Here is a 16,814-nt window from a genome sequence, read left to right as displayed (position 1 = left end):
TAGCTATCTATGTATCTAACTACAAAGCTGTATAGTTGGCTAGACAGCTACACAATTAACTTGATAGCTGCCTAGATAGCCAGCTAGCTAGCTAGCTACATAGAGGTATCTAGCTAGATATATACATAGATAGCTTGAGGACTTTGATGATGTGTGGATCAATATATGTTTTCTACACCCAGCCATTCGTTGACAACTTTGCCGCCTTCAAGGTATCTTCTAACTCTGACCAGCTGCTGTCCTCTGAGGATGCAGTGAAAATGCAAATGAGTAGAGCCTGCAAATCACACGGGTTTGATGTGAACTGAATATAAAATAAGACTATCTGTGTGACCTGTCCAGGGTGTACACCACCTCCCCCGGGAATCCTGAAGACAATGACTGGAAGGATAAACCATGTTTACCATTCTTAAACCAGGCCAGTCTATACTTCTTCCACAGTTATAGTAAATTTGTAGTTCCTATAGCTTCCCACATAGAAATGAATGCTGCCAAGATAAGAGCCAGAATCTCTTCTATCATTGTGTCAAACTTTTATTTGTACATCCTCCTATCACCTTGCAGCATGTTGGTCTTAGCATAGCTATTTGTCATACAAACCACTTACAGGACAAAAAAAGAAAATTGAGTGCTGTGGGTAAAACGGATGGACAGCTATCAATCTATGTCTCTGTCACTGGCTATGCTAACTATGTTAAAGCTTCAACATAGTTAGGTAGACATGCAGCTATATAATTAACTCAATATTTACATAGGTAGCTAGCCCCCCAAATTTATTTTGTTGTCAATTTTACACACTTTATGTTTTAGATTTGTCTTGCTGCCAGGCAGCAGAGCCACCAACGGATACACCAGCCCCAGACATTATTCTGATTAAAAGAATATGCATCTTAATATAAATGTTTATTGATAGACATTTTAAACTACAATTGTGTTTTCATGATGCAGTGACTTTCTCCACATCTATAAATTACTTAAATCATTATTTATGTATTGTTCACGAGACTTTGCAACGGCTTCATTTAGGACAGAGATTTATTTTCAGATTCAACAATTTGAATACATTTCATAAGGCCGGTTTATTCCTGGAAGTGTTTGTGTTTTAGTCCTCAGGCCACCAGCTGAACCTGCTGGGTTCTGTAGGTGTCAAAGTCCCCAGGAAGAGTGTCTGAAAAGATTCAAAAAACAACGTCAGGTCAAGGTGAGATGATAATTTGGCTTATTTTAAGGTGTCAACTTGATCTAACTGCAAATATATAGTCTGAACCGGAAGTGATCCGCGCCACTACTACATGTCCGTCTTAGCTAGCAGATAAAAGCTACATTAGCTCAGCTAATTTTGCTAGTTCCACAGTAAGTACTACAGTAAATATCACTGTATATATTAGTATTATACACAGAGGTCGGTAAAGTATTAAAAAATTGTGATCGAGTAACAGTTGTAATGTACAGTACTTATTGTTTATAGCGTAGAAACGAGGCTAGAACTAATTTTTCCCAAGCTTGTGGCTGGTTTATTGTTGTCATAGCAATTGCCTGCAAATATGGATTTTCTTTTCAGCTTTCGGTTCTTTTTCGTCATTCTCTCTGTTAATTATCTAGAAACACACAGAAAAAAAACCAAACATAAAAACTTCAAACCTAAAATTATCCGCCTGGAAATCCAACTAGCCAATCAGAACCAAGGTTGACGTTCAAAAACATCCAAGATGGCTGCCAGTTACACAAGTTCACAAAAGTCTGCCTTTACATGAGAACTGTATATTAAACAGCTATACCTGCAGAAGTTGTGAACACTTTTAAAGCGAATTTTTAGTGAGTCAGGTTTGTTTTTGTTTTGGAAAATGCATAAAACTGATGGAAAAGGTGGAAAACTCTCCGGTTTCCGCTCACCGTTGCAGCGGTACCGCAGGTTGGCCCAGATGATGTTCTCCTGGGAGAAGCAGAAGACGCCGAGCCGGCCTCCTCTCATCGTGGCGTCTATGATGACGCCGGTGTCTGCCACCATCTGAGGGCCCTCATAGAAACGGACTCTGCAGCAACAGCAGAGGGCAGCAAAAGCAAAGGTAAAATAACCTCATTGTGTTTGATCACACAATGTAGACGACATTTAAAAAAAGTTGATTTGTTTTCCTTTAATTTACATTAAATTAAAATTTCTCGTCAGCAACTAGCAAGGAAAGATGGTCCAAATAAATTCTGACATCCATACCTGCAAAGATACATAACACTGACTAGTTTGTGAATTAAATATTAAGTTTGGAAATATGACATTTATAAGTGTATGAATAACATGGTGAAAATATGACGCAGTCGTTCTGTTCCCTCTCCTCACGCTTTCTTTGTTTGATTTTAAGAAACTTCATTAAGCAAGCAACAAACAAGCAAATAGGTAGACTGAAGAATACAACACTTACATTAATAACCAGGGGTGTTAATTTAACAAATACATTCAAAAATTCACACATGTGAATTGTTTTGAGAGCCTCAGCAAAACTCAACAACTAAAACCTGAAATGTCTGTTCAAAAGAATCGCTTCCTCAAGCCCAGAATGTACGGAAAGGATAAGGCCGTGTTGAATTGGACCCGTTGAGGACGCTGTACTGTGTTGTAGCAGATGATGAATTTAGCTTAATAGCTTATGCTTAATGCCATACTGCTTTAGCACTAGTGGAACCAGTGTTTATGATTCATGCTTTAGGTTTAGCTAACTAACTTTTGTTTGTGATTGTGCAGTTTTTATGTAAGAACCATCTGAAACAGTGAAAAATTTCCGTTCCCTCGTTGAGCCCAGCCTGTACCTGATGTAGCCATCAGCAGGTCGGTGCTGGAGGAACCAGCGGTACGACGTTTTGTCCTTCCAGCCCACGTTGCGAGGATCTTTCCACAGGAGCTTCACCTGGTCTCCGGTGTCTCCGGTGTGCCACAGGGCGTTCCTCAGGTTCTCACCCGGACCTGTGCTCGACTTCACCGCCTGATCACAAACAGAAAGAGGAAGCAGACAGTTTGTTTGTTTATTTAATCTCTTTGAGCAACAAAAATGATTCTCTTCTTTTAGAGCCTCATCTTTAGACAAAATCTTGAAATGAAAAGATGAGTGTAACATGGGAAAATGCCAGTATATGTGAAATAATCTGCCATGGAACTAGAACCTTTTCACCAATATTAAGGAATTATTTACTTAAAACAATCTCCTATATCTTCCTGATTTCTGCTTTAAGCCGTAGAGCAGGGGTCCCCAAAGTGGGTCCTCGAGGTCTGGCATCCGACATGTTTTAGTCGCTCCCTGGTTTAACACACCTGGATCAAATGACGGCTCGTTAGAGATCTAAGAAGAACGTTGACATGCTGAAAAGGTTGTTGGTGCCACCAGGGAAAGAACTAAAACGTGCAGGATGCCGGCCCTCCAGGACCCACTTTGGGCACCCCTGCCGTACAGTGATTTGAGAAGTTTTTAAAATGTATTCGCTGACATTGTTGCAGTAATCAATGCGACTCAAGATAAACGCATGGATGAGTTTCTCTAGCTGAGACAGAAAAGTTCTTCACATGATGGAAGGCACAGGAACTGCATACCTTGAGCTGGATGCCTTGCTGTGCCACGGCTCTGAACGGGTTCGCCTGCCAGTAGATCTGCTCCACCTGCTTCCACATCACCACGTAGAAGCTGGAGCTGTCCTGGTAGCCGAAGATAAACCCAGCGTAGTCGTCGTCTGTTACTGTGTTTACATGAAACGTCCCTTCAAAATCCACACCGCTGAACGCAGTGTAGCCTGGAGACATTAGTGAGAATGTTTAGAAAAGGATCTCACAGACAGAATGACCCAAACCCAACCCTGTACTCTTTCTATACAAATGAAATGTTAATCAGTGATGGGCACTGCTAACTGAAAAGCTAGCTGTGTTAACCCTAAAGCACTAATCAGAAACTTTGGTGCTGCTAATGCTAAAGCGCTACAACAACATTGTGTTTAGTGGAAGCTAATGTTGAAACAAGCTGTGTTCCCATTACACACCTGATAAGCAAAAGTTCAACACTCTATTCAACTGAATGCTAACGCGCCAAATCCTTAGTGCTTTAGCATCAGCTAACGTTTACAAAACAATAGCACTTAGGTTTTATCCAGGAATATAAATTTAGGGGAAGCTAAACAAGCTAAACATAAATGTAGCTTCCCCTAAACAAATGGAATGGAAACATTAGGTTTGCTATTAGCACAATAGTGGATTAGCGGAAGTGTGCCCACCACTGAAGTTAATTTTTAAATTGTTATAGAAACATCATGTTTATGGTTTTTTTACTTGCCACTTTCAATGGGGAAAAAAAAGATTTTCCCAAAATTTCTGTTCTTACCAACAGCCAAACCAGGGTCACTGTTCATAGTCTGGACAATTTCTCTTCCCTGCACACAGGAAAATGGATTTTAAAATAAATTTTAGCTCCACAGATCATTTGGTAAATAAGACAGCAGTTGAAAAGCTCCCTGACCTGGTTCAGCACCACCCAGTTGGGGTCTATCTGTGCGTCTCCTTCCGGGTCCAGAACGACGGTCTGGTACTCCCTGAAGTCAGTAAGGGTGACTTCTGCATTTTCAGGACAGGCATCAATGGGATCGATGATGGTGTCGTTATCAAAATCCTTCTCACACACATCACCCACACCATCACCTGCAACAAGGAACAGAGAGGCTCCTAAGAAAAGAAAGTACACCCTCTTTCATTGATATTTATGATACAAAATATAAAAGCTATGCTCGGAAAAGAATGTAAACTCTTTTCAGCATCAGTAACTTTCAATCTTCCACACCAGTGTGATGGAATATCAGCCCACTCTGCCTCAAATTTATGGACATCAATCTATGCATACCTTCCTTGAAGCTGCGGTATGTAACTATTAGAAAATGTTGGTTTTTTTTTACATATTTGTTGGAACTGTCCCTACGTTATGACGGTATGAAATAAGACAGATAATCTGAAAAAAATCTAGCTTCTCTGAATTCTCCCAGTGCTAAGAAACAACCAATCAGAGGCAGGAGGTGGGGCTTAGCGCTGTCAGTCACATATCCGTGTGGCAGTGCTAACCCTCTCCTCCCTCCTTCCTTGCTCTATACTAACTGCAGCTAGCATAGCCTGTCATGAATGCTCAAGCTAGTTAGCATAGCCACCATTGACAGCATTAACATTTTCTCTGTTATGGTAAGCTGTTTCTCTACCAATAACACATTTAGCAGTGAGTGTATGACTTGATGGACAGCGCTAAGCCCCTCCTCCTGTCTCTGATTGGTTGTTTTTGGTCAGGATGAATTGGGAGCGATACATTTCATCAAACACCAATAGTAGCCAATAGTAGCTCTGGGACTGTAGCTTATTTATTAGCTTAGTAGTGACATGCTAATTGATTTCAGAGTTTTCTTGCGCACCATCCAAGTCCTCCTGCAGAGGGTTGGGCACCAGACGGCAGTTGTCGGGACCAGGCGGCAGCAGGTCAGGGATCCCATCATCATCATCGTCGTCATCACACTCGTCCCCCTTTCCGTCTTTGTCTGTGTCCAGCTGAGAACTGTTGATGACGGCCGGGCAGTTGTCCCGGGAGTCTTGGTGTCCGTCGCCATCACTGGAGACGAGTTAAAAATCTGAAACTCACACTGAAATACTCTGTCAGTTAATATGGTTGATGTCATTGATGAGGTCACGAGCCTTACCTGTCCTTGTTGGTGTCACATGGATCTCCAATCAAGTCATTGTCTGCGTCCATCTGAGAAACATGGCAGGAATTGTTAGTGTGGCAGAACTGGGTAAGGGTCTGTTGTGACAGCAACCAGATGATCCATTGGTGGACAAACAGATCTGGTTGTCTTTGGAGACTCCTGAAACAACTGATAAGGTACCAGGAGGCTAGAAGGACCATGTCTTCTGTGATTGCAGAAGGAAAACCTTGGGATTCGGAAAAGCTGTGGTGAAGGACTTTCATTTGCCCTTTTGGAGGTTCTGGAAACCCATTGGAAGGGATTCCACCAGGCTGTTTGTCTGTTTGGGAGACAACTTAGTATGATGATGTTATCCATTGGAGAACTCTGGGCAAAACAAGTCCATCGACTTGGGAGAAGTGGTTAAGAGGTGGACAGGATTTCTTCTGAGTTCCTGAAACCTTGGGACATTGTGGACGCATCGCTGTTGCTGCACCTCTTCACTGATGCGTTGATTTGAGGGCAACACATACAGACCTGGGCGTGGTTTTGATTTAGTTTGATTCAGTCCTCTCATCCTGGAAATGTTCTGCAGGTGATAAAAGGCCGACTTTGTAACTGTCTTTTTGTGGCTCTGAAGGTTCAGGTCAGAGTTCATCACTACTCCCAGGTTTCAGTCTGCTTTCTAGTTTCCAGCTGTAGTGACTGAAGCTGTGTGCACACATTATTCCAAAATGGCCACAGTGGTGCTGGTAAGAAGAGCTTTGTGGTACTAAAAGGCTTTTATTTTATTTATTTATTATAGTTCAATGGGACAACTCAGTCTTTCCAAATCTCAGGGTTTCCTGTTTTGCCAGATCCTTATTTGGTCTTTCTTTGTTTCATATCAACGCCTGTCTAGAACAGCGCTCCGCTGCATTTTCAGGTTTATGTTTCTGGACATCTGGTGTATGCAGCACAGTGTGTTGCATAATTAATAAGGGTAGTGAGCTATCTACCTGTCTGCGGCCCTGTTGGAGCCCATAACTACCCAACCATGACAGAAACGCACTCCAGAAGTGTCAGTGTTTCATGTTAGAGTGCAGTTGATATGCAGGTCATACAAAAATGAAGGAAAAGCCGTTTTTCACCTGGTCCGGGTTGGGAACGTAGGGACAGCTGTCGCAGGCGTCTCCAACTTTGTCTCCATCTCTGTCTTTCTGGTCAACATTGGGAACCCTTTTGCAGTTGTCCATGACATTTATGATTCCTGGCAATTTTAATAATACCAGTAAATATGAAACAAAATGAAATTATAAGTTTTTGACTAAATATTTATGATTTCTTAGGTGTTTTTTGTAAAGTTAAACTGTCAAAAGTATGAATAAATCGGGTTATTAGCCTGTTTGAAGATAGCAAAAATTGGGAGGTAATTTCTCAAAGTCATATTTTCACTATATTCATTTATTTAAAAATGTCAATTTCAAACTAAGTATGTTTAGCTTCAAATTGAATATTTATTTAGTAAGTTAAATAGAGCTAAATAGTTTTCTAGGAAAATAGTCAGCTAGTTCAATAAATATTTACGGAGTTAAATAGTTAACGTGCTTACTAAATATTTAATTTGCTAACTAAATATTTAGTTTGGAAATAAATATTTAAATTGGAGCTAAATATTTTGTTTGTAAACTAAATATTTATCTTGAGGTTAAATATTTATCTCCAACTAAATATCTAACCTGCTAACTAAATACTTAGCTTTCTAAGTAAATGTTTAGTTAGAAAGCTAAGTATTTAGATTTTAGCTAAATATTTCATTGGCCAGTTAAATATTTATTTGCACAAATATTTATTGTACTATAACTATTATAATTGACTCTTTAGTTCCAAATTAAATATTTATCTCTGAGGTAGCAAACTATTTAGTTAACTCTGAGATAGCTATTTAGCTAGCTAATTAAATATTTAGTTTGATGCCAAGACTTTCATAAATGAGTAACATGATGAAATTGACTCAGGCATGAACCTCCATTTTTTTCTCTAAATATCCCAATTTATTGCTGTTATTTTCTGACTCTTTAACTTTCCAAATGCCACCCAAATGAATTATGGTTTCCATTTTTTAGTTTTACGTTTCTGTTATTGGGGTGGCAGATTCTTACCATCTCCATCCATATCGTCATCGCATTCATCACCAAGTTTGTCCAGATCCGTGTCTCTCTGGTCGTTGTTTTTCACCGCTCTGCAGTTGTCGCACGCATCACCAAAGTCGTCCTCATCAATGTTTCTCTGATCAACGTTGGGCACCAGCTTGCAATTATCCTGTAGACAATAAAATTTAGTCTCTTTCTTACCAAATCAATAGAAAACTTGAAGGTATTTCTGCTTGTGTGTGAACCTGTGTGTTTGGGATCCCATCCCCATCTGCGTCGTCATCACAGGCGTCTCCAATCCCATCGTTGTCAGCGTCCTCCTGGCCGGAGTTTGGCACAGTGAGGCAGTTATCCTGTAAACACAAACTCCTGTTAGAGTTTCTTGCACTAAACTAACCTAATAATGAGAGACATATTTACTGAAAAGTAGTGATCTTGGAAACTCACCTTGTTACAGGTCAGGTCAGGACAGTTCAGCTTCTCGTCAGGGAAACCATCGATGTCGGTGTCCGTTCCACACAGGTATCCATTACCTGCCCATCCCACTCCACACTGAATTTCAGACATTATTAGGAGCTTGTTTCATAAACTTATCAGCTGTCCAAAGTACAAGCTGAGATGCGTCACCTGACATTCGATTGTACCCTCTCGGTGGGCGATGCACTTGGCGCTGGCGTGGCAGGGATTGGGCTGGCCGTTCCCACAGGCTCTCTCAGGCTTACAGCCAAGGCGTTGGTCCCCAACATAGCCGGGCTTACAGGGACCGCATCTGAACGAGCCCTAAGCACATTCAGAAACTTAAAAATCAAAGCCTCCAGTCCTCCTGAACGGTCTCCCGGTTCAGTGACATCAGAGAAGGAAACAAAAATCTAATTATTTCTGTATGGAAACTCCCAGAGAACAAATGCTTTAACAAACACATCCCTGATAGTGAGACAGGTTTTTGTGAAGTGAATGACTTGGACCGCTTTGGATGCTGTAACTATCTCTGTTAAATAAACATACATGGCCTCTAATTAATCTATTGAGTTGAGAGAAAAATGTGAAAAATAAACAAGGGTGTTTATAAGCCTGATAGTCCAGTAGATTTCAGATTTCAGTATTTTCTTAACTGCATGGATTTTATTTGAATGGAACAATGCAAATTAATGAACATATAATATTGCTACGGGCTGCACAGTGGCGCAGTTGGTAGCACTGTTGCCTTGCAGCAAGAAGGTCCTGGGTTCGATTCCCGGCCAGGGTCTTTCTGCATGGAGTTTGCATGTTCTCCCTGTGCATGCGTGGGTTCTCTCCGGGTACTCCGGCTTCCTCCCACAGTCCAAAAACATGACTGTTAGGTTAATTGGTTTCTCTAAATTCTCCCTAGGTGTGAGTGTGTGTGTGAATGGTTGTTTGTCCTGTATGTCTCTGTGTTGCCCTGCGACAGACTGGCGACCTGTCCAGGGTGTACCCCGCCTCTCGCCTGGAACGTAGCTGGAGATGGACACCAGCAACCCTCCCGACCCCATTAGGGACAAAGGTGAACAGAAAATGGATGGATGGATGGATGGATAATATTGCTACACCTGATTTACCAAGACCCTAATTTCCAGCCATAGTCACGTAAAACAAATGCAGCATACGAAAATAAGATTAAAACAATTTAATAAGTAAAAATAAGAAATACAGTAATGATAACAAAAACTATGTAGCTATATATATATATATATGGTGGTTTTGTTTGGTTGGCTTCACATAAGAAAATCTTTACATTTATAAAGATGTAAAGTTCTACAAAACCTTTGAGTTTAATAAAAGTAAGTCTTAAATCCTTTCCTTCAATGATCTACTTTGTATATTTGCAGGAAACTGATATGAAATGTCATTTCTACTCACAGGAGTGTTCAGACAGGCAGAGTTTTCCACACAGCCACCATTGCTGGAACCTTCACACTCATCTATATCTTTGCACACCTTGAACGGAAAAACAGAAAAATATTCAGAAACCGACTCAGACAGACACATCGTATGTTATTGTTAACATTCGTAAATTTCACCCATGTGAACAACGCTGGAGGGCAAAAACACGATTCATTCATAGCTGCGCCGCTGCAGTAGAATGACTCGGTTAACTAAATGAAACCTGGAGATGGAGGTATTATTAATTTAACACAGTTCAAAGGGAAAATTATCCAAAGAGAAAAATGACGCTGAAAAACTGTTGAAGAAAAACTCAAAACCACGTGTGTGTTTTTTTTTCTCGTTCTCTGTGACGGCTATAGTAGATCAGACTCGTTGCCATAGCAACTGACTAACAACAGCTCCACTAGTGTATCAGGATTCAACACTAAAGATCATGGGAACAATTCCCACACAAAGAATTCAATATTCAGTCGTTTACAGCTTTATGTGTTCAGGCTTGATGTTTATTTTACGATAATTAAAAAGTCATCATATGAACAAAGTGGTGATTGATTAGCTAATTTACCTGATTATTGATTTTCTGTCAGAGTTGGTGTGCGGATCGCCTTTTAAAAATATTTTTGACAAAACTGAAACACACTGAATTCTGCTGCACATCTACATGTTAAGGTTGTCATAGTCAAGCTAGCATAACTGACCTACTTCCCTCTCCCTCGCTAATTTTTCTTAATTAAAACTTTTTCCTGACCTTATCTAGTTGTCATGGAGTTGAGAAGTAGTAGCGAAGCACTGAGTCCCTTTTCCTTTTAAATATCACACCTACATTTAAGATTTAGCTCCATATGTTGATAACTTGACAGCTAAAAACAATGCTAGTCATGGTCAGGTAGCAGGAAGTTTGGGGGTGCGACCTTGTAATCGTTACATTACGTTGTAAATGGAAATACAAAGATTTAGGTTGATTAATAACATCAACCTAATAATACTTTGTAAGCGCATGGTTGTCAGATTGTTGTAATATCTGAGTACGTTAATAATCAAAGTTTTGTGATGGCCAGTCGAAAATATTGACTTCCCCCTTATTCCTTTTTGTCACCTCTGTCATAGTCCATTAGGAAAACCGCCAAGGAGTTTGAGCTGTTGCGTCAGTGTTCCCATGTAATGTCCTTCTTCACCCTAATCTTTGACTTAATATTCTAGTCTGTTCTCCAAAATGTTAATGTTACTTACAGATGGAACAATAATGTAGATAAATTATTTTAAATCTAAATCTGCTTTGGGTATGAAAGCTATGGACTTAGCTGATCCTGACCTGTTTGTTGGCAGTGGCGTAAGCGAGTCCGACCCCCTGGACCTGAGGTCCGGTGTATCCTGCAGGACAGGAACCGCAGCGGAAACCCGGGGACGTGTTGATGCAGCGGACCCCCATGTGGCACGGCATCACCTTACACTGGAAACAGCACAGATTAACAACTCAGGGAAGAAGATAAGATGATGGTTGGTTTTGGTCTCTTTCCTCAATTTTTATGTATTCGGATACTTTAAACTCTCTCGATCTTCATCCATCCATCTGTTTGACCATCCAACCAAAGGCTGGACAATAAATCAATAACAATATACTGTATGTTGCAATAGACATGGGATCAATATCCATAGATAATATGTCTGCAGGCTTGGTGGAGTCAACTAACTCATTCGCTCACTCTTGGTTGCCTAGCAACAACCTGTTGAGTAACTTGTGCAGCAGCAGTTTCAGGATTCTCCACTTCGCCTCATAACTGCTTAAAAATCAAAAGCAATGGCTTGCAGCGAAAACTGGATAAAACAGGAAATGTCACGCCTCCAGTTTGGCAGCATCTCAGATATTTAAAAACGGAAAACGAATCAATAATTATCAACATGTGCTGATAGGGAATACTTTTATCATTATATGTTTTCCAGCCATCTTGTAAAGTCGTAATCCAACCATCCTTTCCTCCATTGGTGAGCAATAAAAACAATGTATTTTCCTAATCTTTAAGAGCTCTACCTCGTCCACGTCCGTGCAGCGCGTCCCGTTGCCCTCCATGCCATCAGGACAGGCTCCGCACTGCGGGCCCTCAGGGGACTCTGAGCAGCTCACACCAGGGTGGCAGGGGTTGGGCTCACAGGGAGAGACGGGCTGGATGCCCCCCATTCCTGGGAGAGACGCCATGATGTAAACATTACTGCTGGGGAGGGGAGCCCAACATCCAACCAAACATCCAACCAACCAACCAAACATCCAACCAACCAAATGTACAATCAGCCATCCAACCAACCAATCAACCAACCAACCATCCAACCAACCAACCATACAACCAACCAAACATACAACCGGGGCGTGCTGTGGTGGCGCAGGGGGTTAGCACGCTCCACGTTTGGAGGCCTTAGTCCTGGACGCGGACGTCCCAACGACCTTTACTGCATGTCTTCCCCCCTCTCCTCACCCTCCTTCCTGTCTGCCTACTTTTGAAAAAATACGAGCCACTAGCGCCGCAAAAACTCTTCGGAGAAAAAAAAAGGAAAAAAAAACAAGAAAAAAAAAACATACAATCAACCAACCTAAAATACAACCAACCAAACATCCAACCAACCAACCTAGAATACAACCAAGCAACCATCCAACCAAACATCCAACCCACCATCCAATAAAATACAACCAAGCAACCATCCAACCAAACATCCAACCTAAAATACAACCAACCAAACATACAATCAACCATCCAACCAACCAACCCACCATCCAACCTAAAATACAACCAACCAAACATCCAACCAACCAACCTAGAATACAACCAAGCAACCATCCAACCAAACATCCAACCCACCAACCAACCTAAAATACAACCAACCAAACATCCAACCAACCAACCTAGAATACAACCAAGCAACCATCCAACCAAACATCCAACCTAAAATACAACCAACCAAACATCCAACCAACCAACCTAGAATACAACCAAGCAACCATCCAACCAAACATCCAACCCACCATCCAACCTAAAATACAACCAAGCAACCATCCAACCAAACATCCAACCTAAAATACAACCAACCAAACATACAATCAACCATCCAACCAACCAACCCACCATCCAACCTAAAATACAACCAACCAAACATCCAACCAACCAACCTAGAATACAACCAAGCAACCATCCAACCAAACATCCAACCCACCAACCAACCTAAAATACAACCAAACAACCATCCAACCAAACATCCAACCCACCATCCAACCTAAAATACAACCAACCAAACATCCAACCAACCAACCTAAAATACAACCAAGCAACCATCCAACCAAACATCCAACCCACCAACCAACCTAAAATACAACCGACCTAACATCCAACCAACAGCTGTCCATCCATTCATCCTTTTGACTCTGTTCATCCATTCATTCCTTCATCCATTTATCAAATTACGTGCAAACACATTGACTCTAATCTGAATATTGAATATTTTAGTACAAACATCATTATTAATTAATTTGACTAACTCACCACAGGCTTCACACTCCATCACTGTGTTCTTTAGGAACACTATTTCTCTGACCTGTAATAATCAACGAATTGATTGATTAAATAAACATCAGCTGCTCCTTTAATAGAAACAACAGTTTTGGTGTAATCCAGTTCCAGTTTATCTATGGAACTAAATTGGGGCCATAAAGTTTGTTCAAAAGACTTTGGACTTTGTTCAAATCTGAAAAAAAAACAAAACACTTTTTTGCCAATGCAACATTTTTAGGACAATGAATGAGGTTTACCTGTTGCTTCAGCAGCTCTTTAATCTCGGCCAAAGCGAGGTTTGTCATTTTAATCTGACTGATAATTTCTCCATCTGGTACAGACAGAAAACACATCAGCTGCAGTCCATAAAAATATTAACACCCCTTCATTTAAACCTTTTCAGATCTTCTCTTAACACATAGTATGACGGCAAACTGGGGTCATTGTGGGTGGAAAAAAGGACATTTCTACCAAAGAACTGAAGTTTTGAGAATAATCTCAGAAATGTTCTTAAAAAACTTGATAATTTCAGTTTCAAAAGTTAAGAATTTTGACTTTTCAAAATTTTTGAACATGTTAGATTTTTTGAAACTTGGTCATTTCCGTTTTTTCTAGCAAATTTCTGAGTTTTCAAACAGAAATTTTATAGTAAACAGATAATGTTAATAATAAACAGAAAATAGAAACAATAATTTAACAAAATAAATCAGAAACACAAAAAACAAAATATAAATCAACAATCAAGACAAAAAATAACTAAAACTAAAAGTCTAAACATCAATTTGTCTTCCAAATCTCAATTTATTGGACAATAAAACATGTTGTAGTTTGGGTTTTTTTTTTGTCAGTTCCTAGAAATATCTCTGGCTCTGCCAGCTGGACAGGCTGACGTCCTGCTGTGCAAACAGGAAGAGCTGAGGGGCGAATTTTACCTTCTGATGCATCAACTGTGTCAACATCACAGCTCTTTGTTAACAAATGGTGGAGCATCTGAAAACGGACAGTCTTTTTTCAGATTTACTGCCTCTGCGGTCACGGCTGTGTACGTTTCTCCCGGTGTTAACAGTCAGGAAGCTCTGCTTGACAGATTAACTCTGGTCGCTTGAGAATTCAGTCATGTAAGCCTGAAATTTCTCAGGCAGCGTCTGTTCAGCCTTACACAAACATCAAAACGGCTTACAAAGCAGCTCTGGGCAAACATTTCACATTTCTGTTAAGATTTTATTTTTTTTTAACAAAACTTCACTGAGATCTAATCAGGGAGACTTTATATCAAATCAGCCTGGCCTTTAACAAATGGAAAATATGTTTTCTCTGAATATTTTGCTAACATTCAATGTAATAATACGGTGAAATGGTTAAAATTCTCACTTTTTTTACAGCTTTGCTTGGAAAACTGCATTTTTGTGGCATTTGTCAGAATATGCAGTGAAACTGATGTGAGCGCATATATCTATGTAAACAGACAATTTGTGGTTTTGAGCGTTTATATCTCAGACGCTAAATTAACATTCGACACTCTCTAATGTTCCTGCTCCTCATCTACGGAACCCAAAGAATGTCAAAATTATGCAAAGTACGTCGTTAACACACAAGAAACTGCAAAGCATATGTAACTGAACCACACCACCAAAAAATGACAAATTGTTTTCATCCAGTCAGATCACAACCAGGTTAAAATACTTCAGGAAGTGACAGAAATTACTAAACAAAACAGCAGGATTCAGGAAAAACACAGGAAAACTTAAAACACTTGAATGATACATGCCTACATCCCTTACATATTTGACATGTTTGCTACTCCATTGGTTATAAAAGTCATCAGAAATGTGCAAAATGTTAAAAACAAAAGAGGATTTTAAAATTGAAGACATTTTGAGTTCACTTTCCAGTTTTTAGACACTTTGTTAGTCTGTGACTAACAATCTGTAGGAGTCTAAAAACATGATTTTAAAGTCCACAGATCTTTTTTTTTTTTTTTTTTTGAACCATCTCATTCATCCAATAAAGTCTGAAATGTTTTGTCTCCAGCTCCAAAAGTGATTTTCCAGATATGGAAAAGATAGAAGATTTTCTGGAAGCTGCATTTTCCAGCCAAACCGCTGGAATGAAAAGCAGTGGGTGTCGGAAAGTGTCAACAAATGTACTGAGGTAGAAAGACTCTGGTTTTCATGAGTCCTGGTTTATTCTAAATTAAACTGCTAAAAAGAACACATTAAAGTTCATGTTTCAGTTTGTTTTTGTTCACTAAAACATTTTTTATGACTGCCAACAGATCTAAGGCCTGTTTTTCTTTATTGATAACCCAGCAGTTTTCAGTACCATTTAGTAAAATAAATGCTATTTAATATCATCTTAAATGGATTTTGTGATATTTTATTGAAAAATGATATTTTATATTTATTAATATTAAATATCATTACATTACATTGCGTGTAATATAATAAATTAGTTATGTTTTGTATATTGCATATCAGCGTGCCTATTGGAATCAATATTCTGCTAATGTAAAAAATAAATTGCAATTGCGAAATAAAAAATTGCAAAATAAGTTATTACAACACATGATTTTAATCCTCCTCCTGCCACTTCCTGTCGTCTCCTTCATCGTCTCCAGCAGTAGTAACATCCGGTTGTTGATCATGTGACTTGTGTGATTCTAAAGAGTGTTTGCAATTTAGATGCACCAAAATAAACCAATTTTGATATTGATACGCCTAAAATAAACTCATCCTAGTGCAAGATAAAAACATTTATCCAGAAATGTTTTTTTCAAAATTGTCGTGTTTCAATTGAGCTAATTTATTTTCAAAATGTGCTGTGTTATGGTGAATGCTAACGCAGGTATTGCTGAAGTGTGATGAGTTGAGTGGTTGTTGCCTCCTGTGTTTAGCGTTTTCTCTGCCTGACCAGCAGATAAATGATCGGGATGAAAGCTGGACCCTCCTGAGAGCGAAGAACAGGAAACATGTTCCTCTCATCAGGAACCCAAAGAATCAGCCTGACTGTTTTCCACAGCGACTGGATTCCACAGCAGAAAGAGACGCAACTAAATCACAGTCTGTTTTTTAAAAAACGGGCAAACTCTGGAGCCTCACAGTAATTATTTCCAACTAATTATTGAGAGAATTTGAAACTTGCAGGAAATATCCACATGCTGTATGTAGTCTTTATTACAGTGAATTTTTGTTTTACATGATAAATAAAACATCAAGATTTAGCTTATTTATTTAGCTATGTCAAAGTTTGTTGAGTTTTAATTTACCATATCTAATATTATAAAAACAATAAGCAACAAACTGTGAATATTAAATATGAAGCAGGATCGGTTTACCCCTCTGTCCCGTTACAAGGTTTCCTCCCAAGCAGAGGACGCAGGTCAGCGCTACAAACCGCAGCATGATGGTTTGTCTTCGCTCTCCTTTCCTGGACTCAGCGCTCCTCCTGTTAGCCTGACTTTATGTCCCTCCTCTGCTCTCTGCCCCCGTCCTCCGCTCTCTGCCCCCGTCCTCCGCTCTCTGCCCCCGTCCTCCGCTCTCTGCCCCGTCCTCTG

General features: G+C 39.9%; 1 protein-coding gene across 2 annotated transcripts; it reads right to left on the bottom strand.

Annotated features, from left to right (window-relative positions):
• Positions 1-1,017: 1,017 nt before the first annotated feature.
• LOC102232822 (thrombospondin-4-like) lies at positions 1,018-16,765 on the bottom strand. Of its 2 annotated transcripts, XM_023340255.1 has the most exons (19): positions 16,596-16,765; positions 13,519-13,592; positions 13,253-13,304; positions 11,755-11,903; positions 11,038-11,175; positions 9,699-9,776; positions 8,448-8,600; positions 8,268-8,372; positions 8,066-8,173; positions 7,830-7,989; positions 6,819-6,937; positions 5,704-5,756; positions 5,422-5,615; positions 4,491-4,669; positions 4,356-4,404; positions 3,578-3,774; positions 2,803-2,975; positions 1,894-2,033; positions 1,018-1,168 (listed from the first exon to the last, which is right to left on the bottom strand). In XM_023340255.1, the coding sequence occupies exons 1-19, from the start codon at positions 16,660-16,662 to the stop codon at positions 1,110-1,112; spliced, it is 2,247 nt and encodes a 748-aa protein (XP_023196023.1). In that variant the 5' UTR covers positions 16,663-16,765; the 3' UTR covers positions 1,018-1,109. The 2 variants fall into 2 exon arrangements, with proteins under 2 accessions (XP_023196023.1, XP_023196024.1); XM_023340256.1 differs by lacking the exons at positions 13,253-13,304; positions 13,519-13,592 and having other exon boundaries at positions 16,596-16,764.
• Positions 16,766-16,814: the final 49 nt, after the last annotated feature.

This window comes from Xiphophorus maculatus, chromosome 9, assembly GCF_002775205.1.
Source record: "Xiphophorus maculatus strain JP 163 A chromosome 9, X_maculatus-5.0-male, whole genome shotgun sequence".
Lineage (NCBI taxonomy): Eukaryota > Metazoa > Chordata > Actinopteri > Cyprinodontiformes > Poeciliidae > Xiphophorus > Xiphophorus maculatus.
Note: the sequence above shows the minus strand (reverse complement) of the source record. Positions and strands in the feature narration are given on the sequence as shown.

Bases quoted from the DNA above. Each gene is read 5' to 3' on its own strand.
- LOC102232822 (XM_023340255.1), bottom strand. From the start codon at position 16,662: ATGCTGCGGTTTGTAGCGCTGACCTGCGTCCTCTGCTTGGGAGGAAAC. The intron at 11,904-13,252 runs GTGAGTTAGTCA...CGTCTCTCCCAG, and splicing joins GATGGAGTGTGAAGCCTGTG to GAATGGGGGGCATCCAGCCC. The intron at 3,775-4,355 runs GTAAGAACAGAA...TAATGTCTCCAG, and splicing joins TGACCCTGGTTTGGCTGTTG to GCTACACTGCGTTCAGCGGT.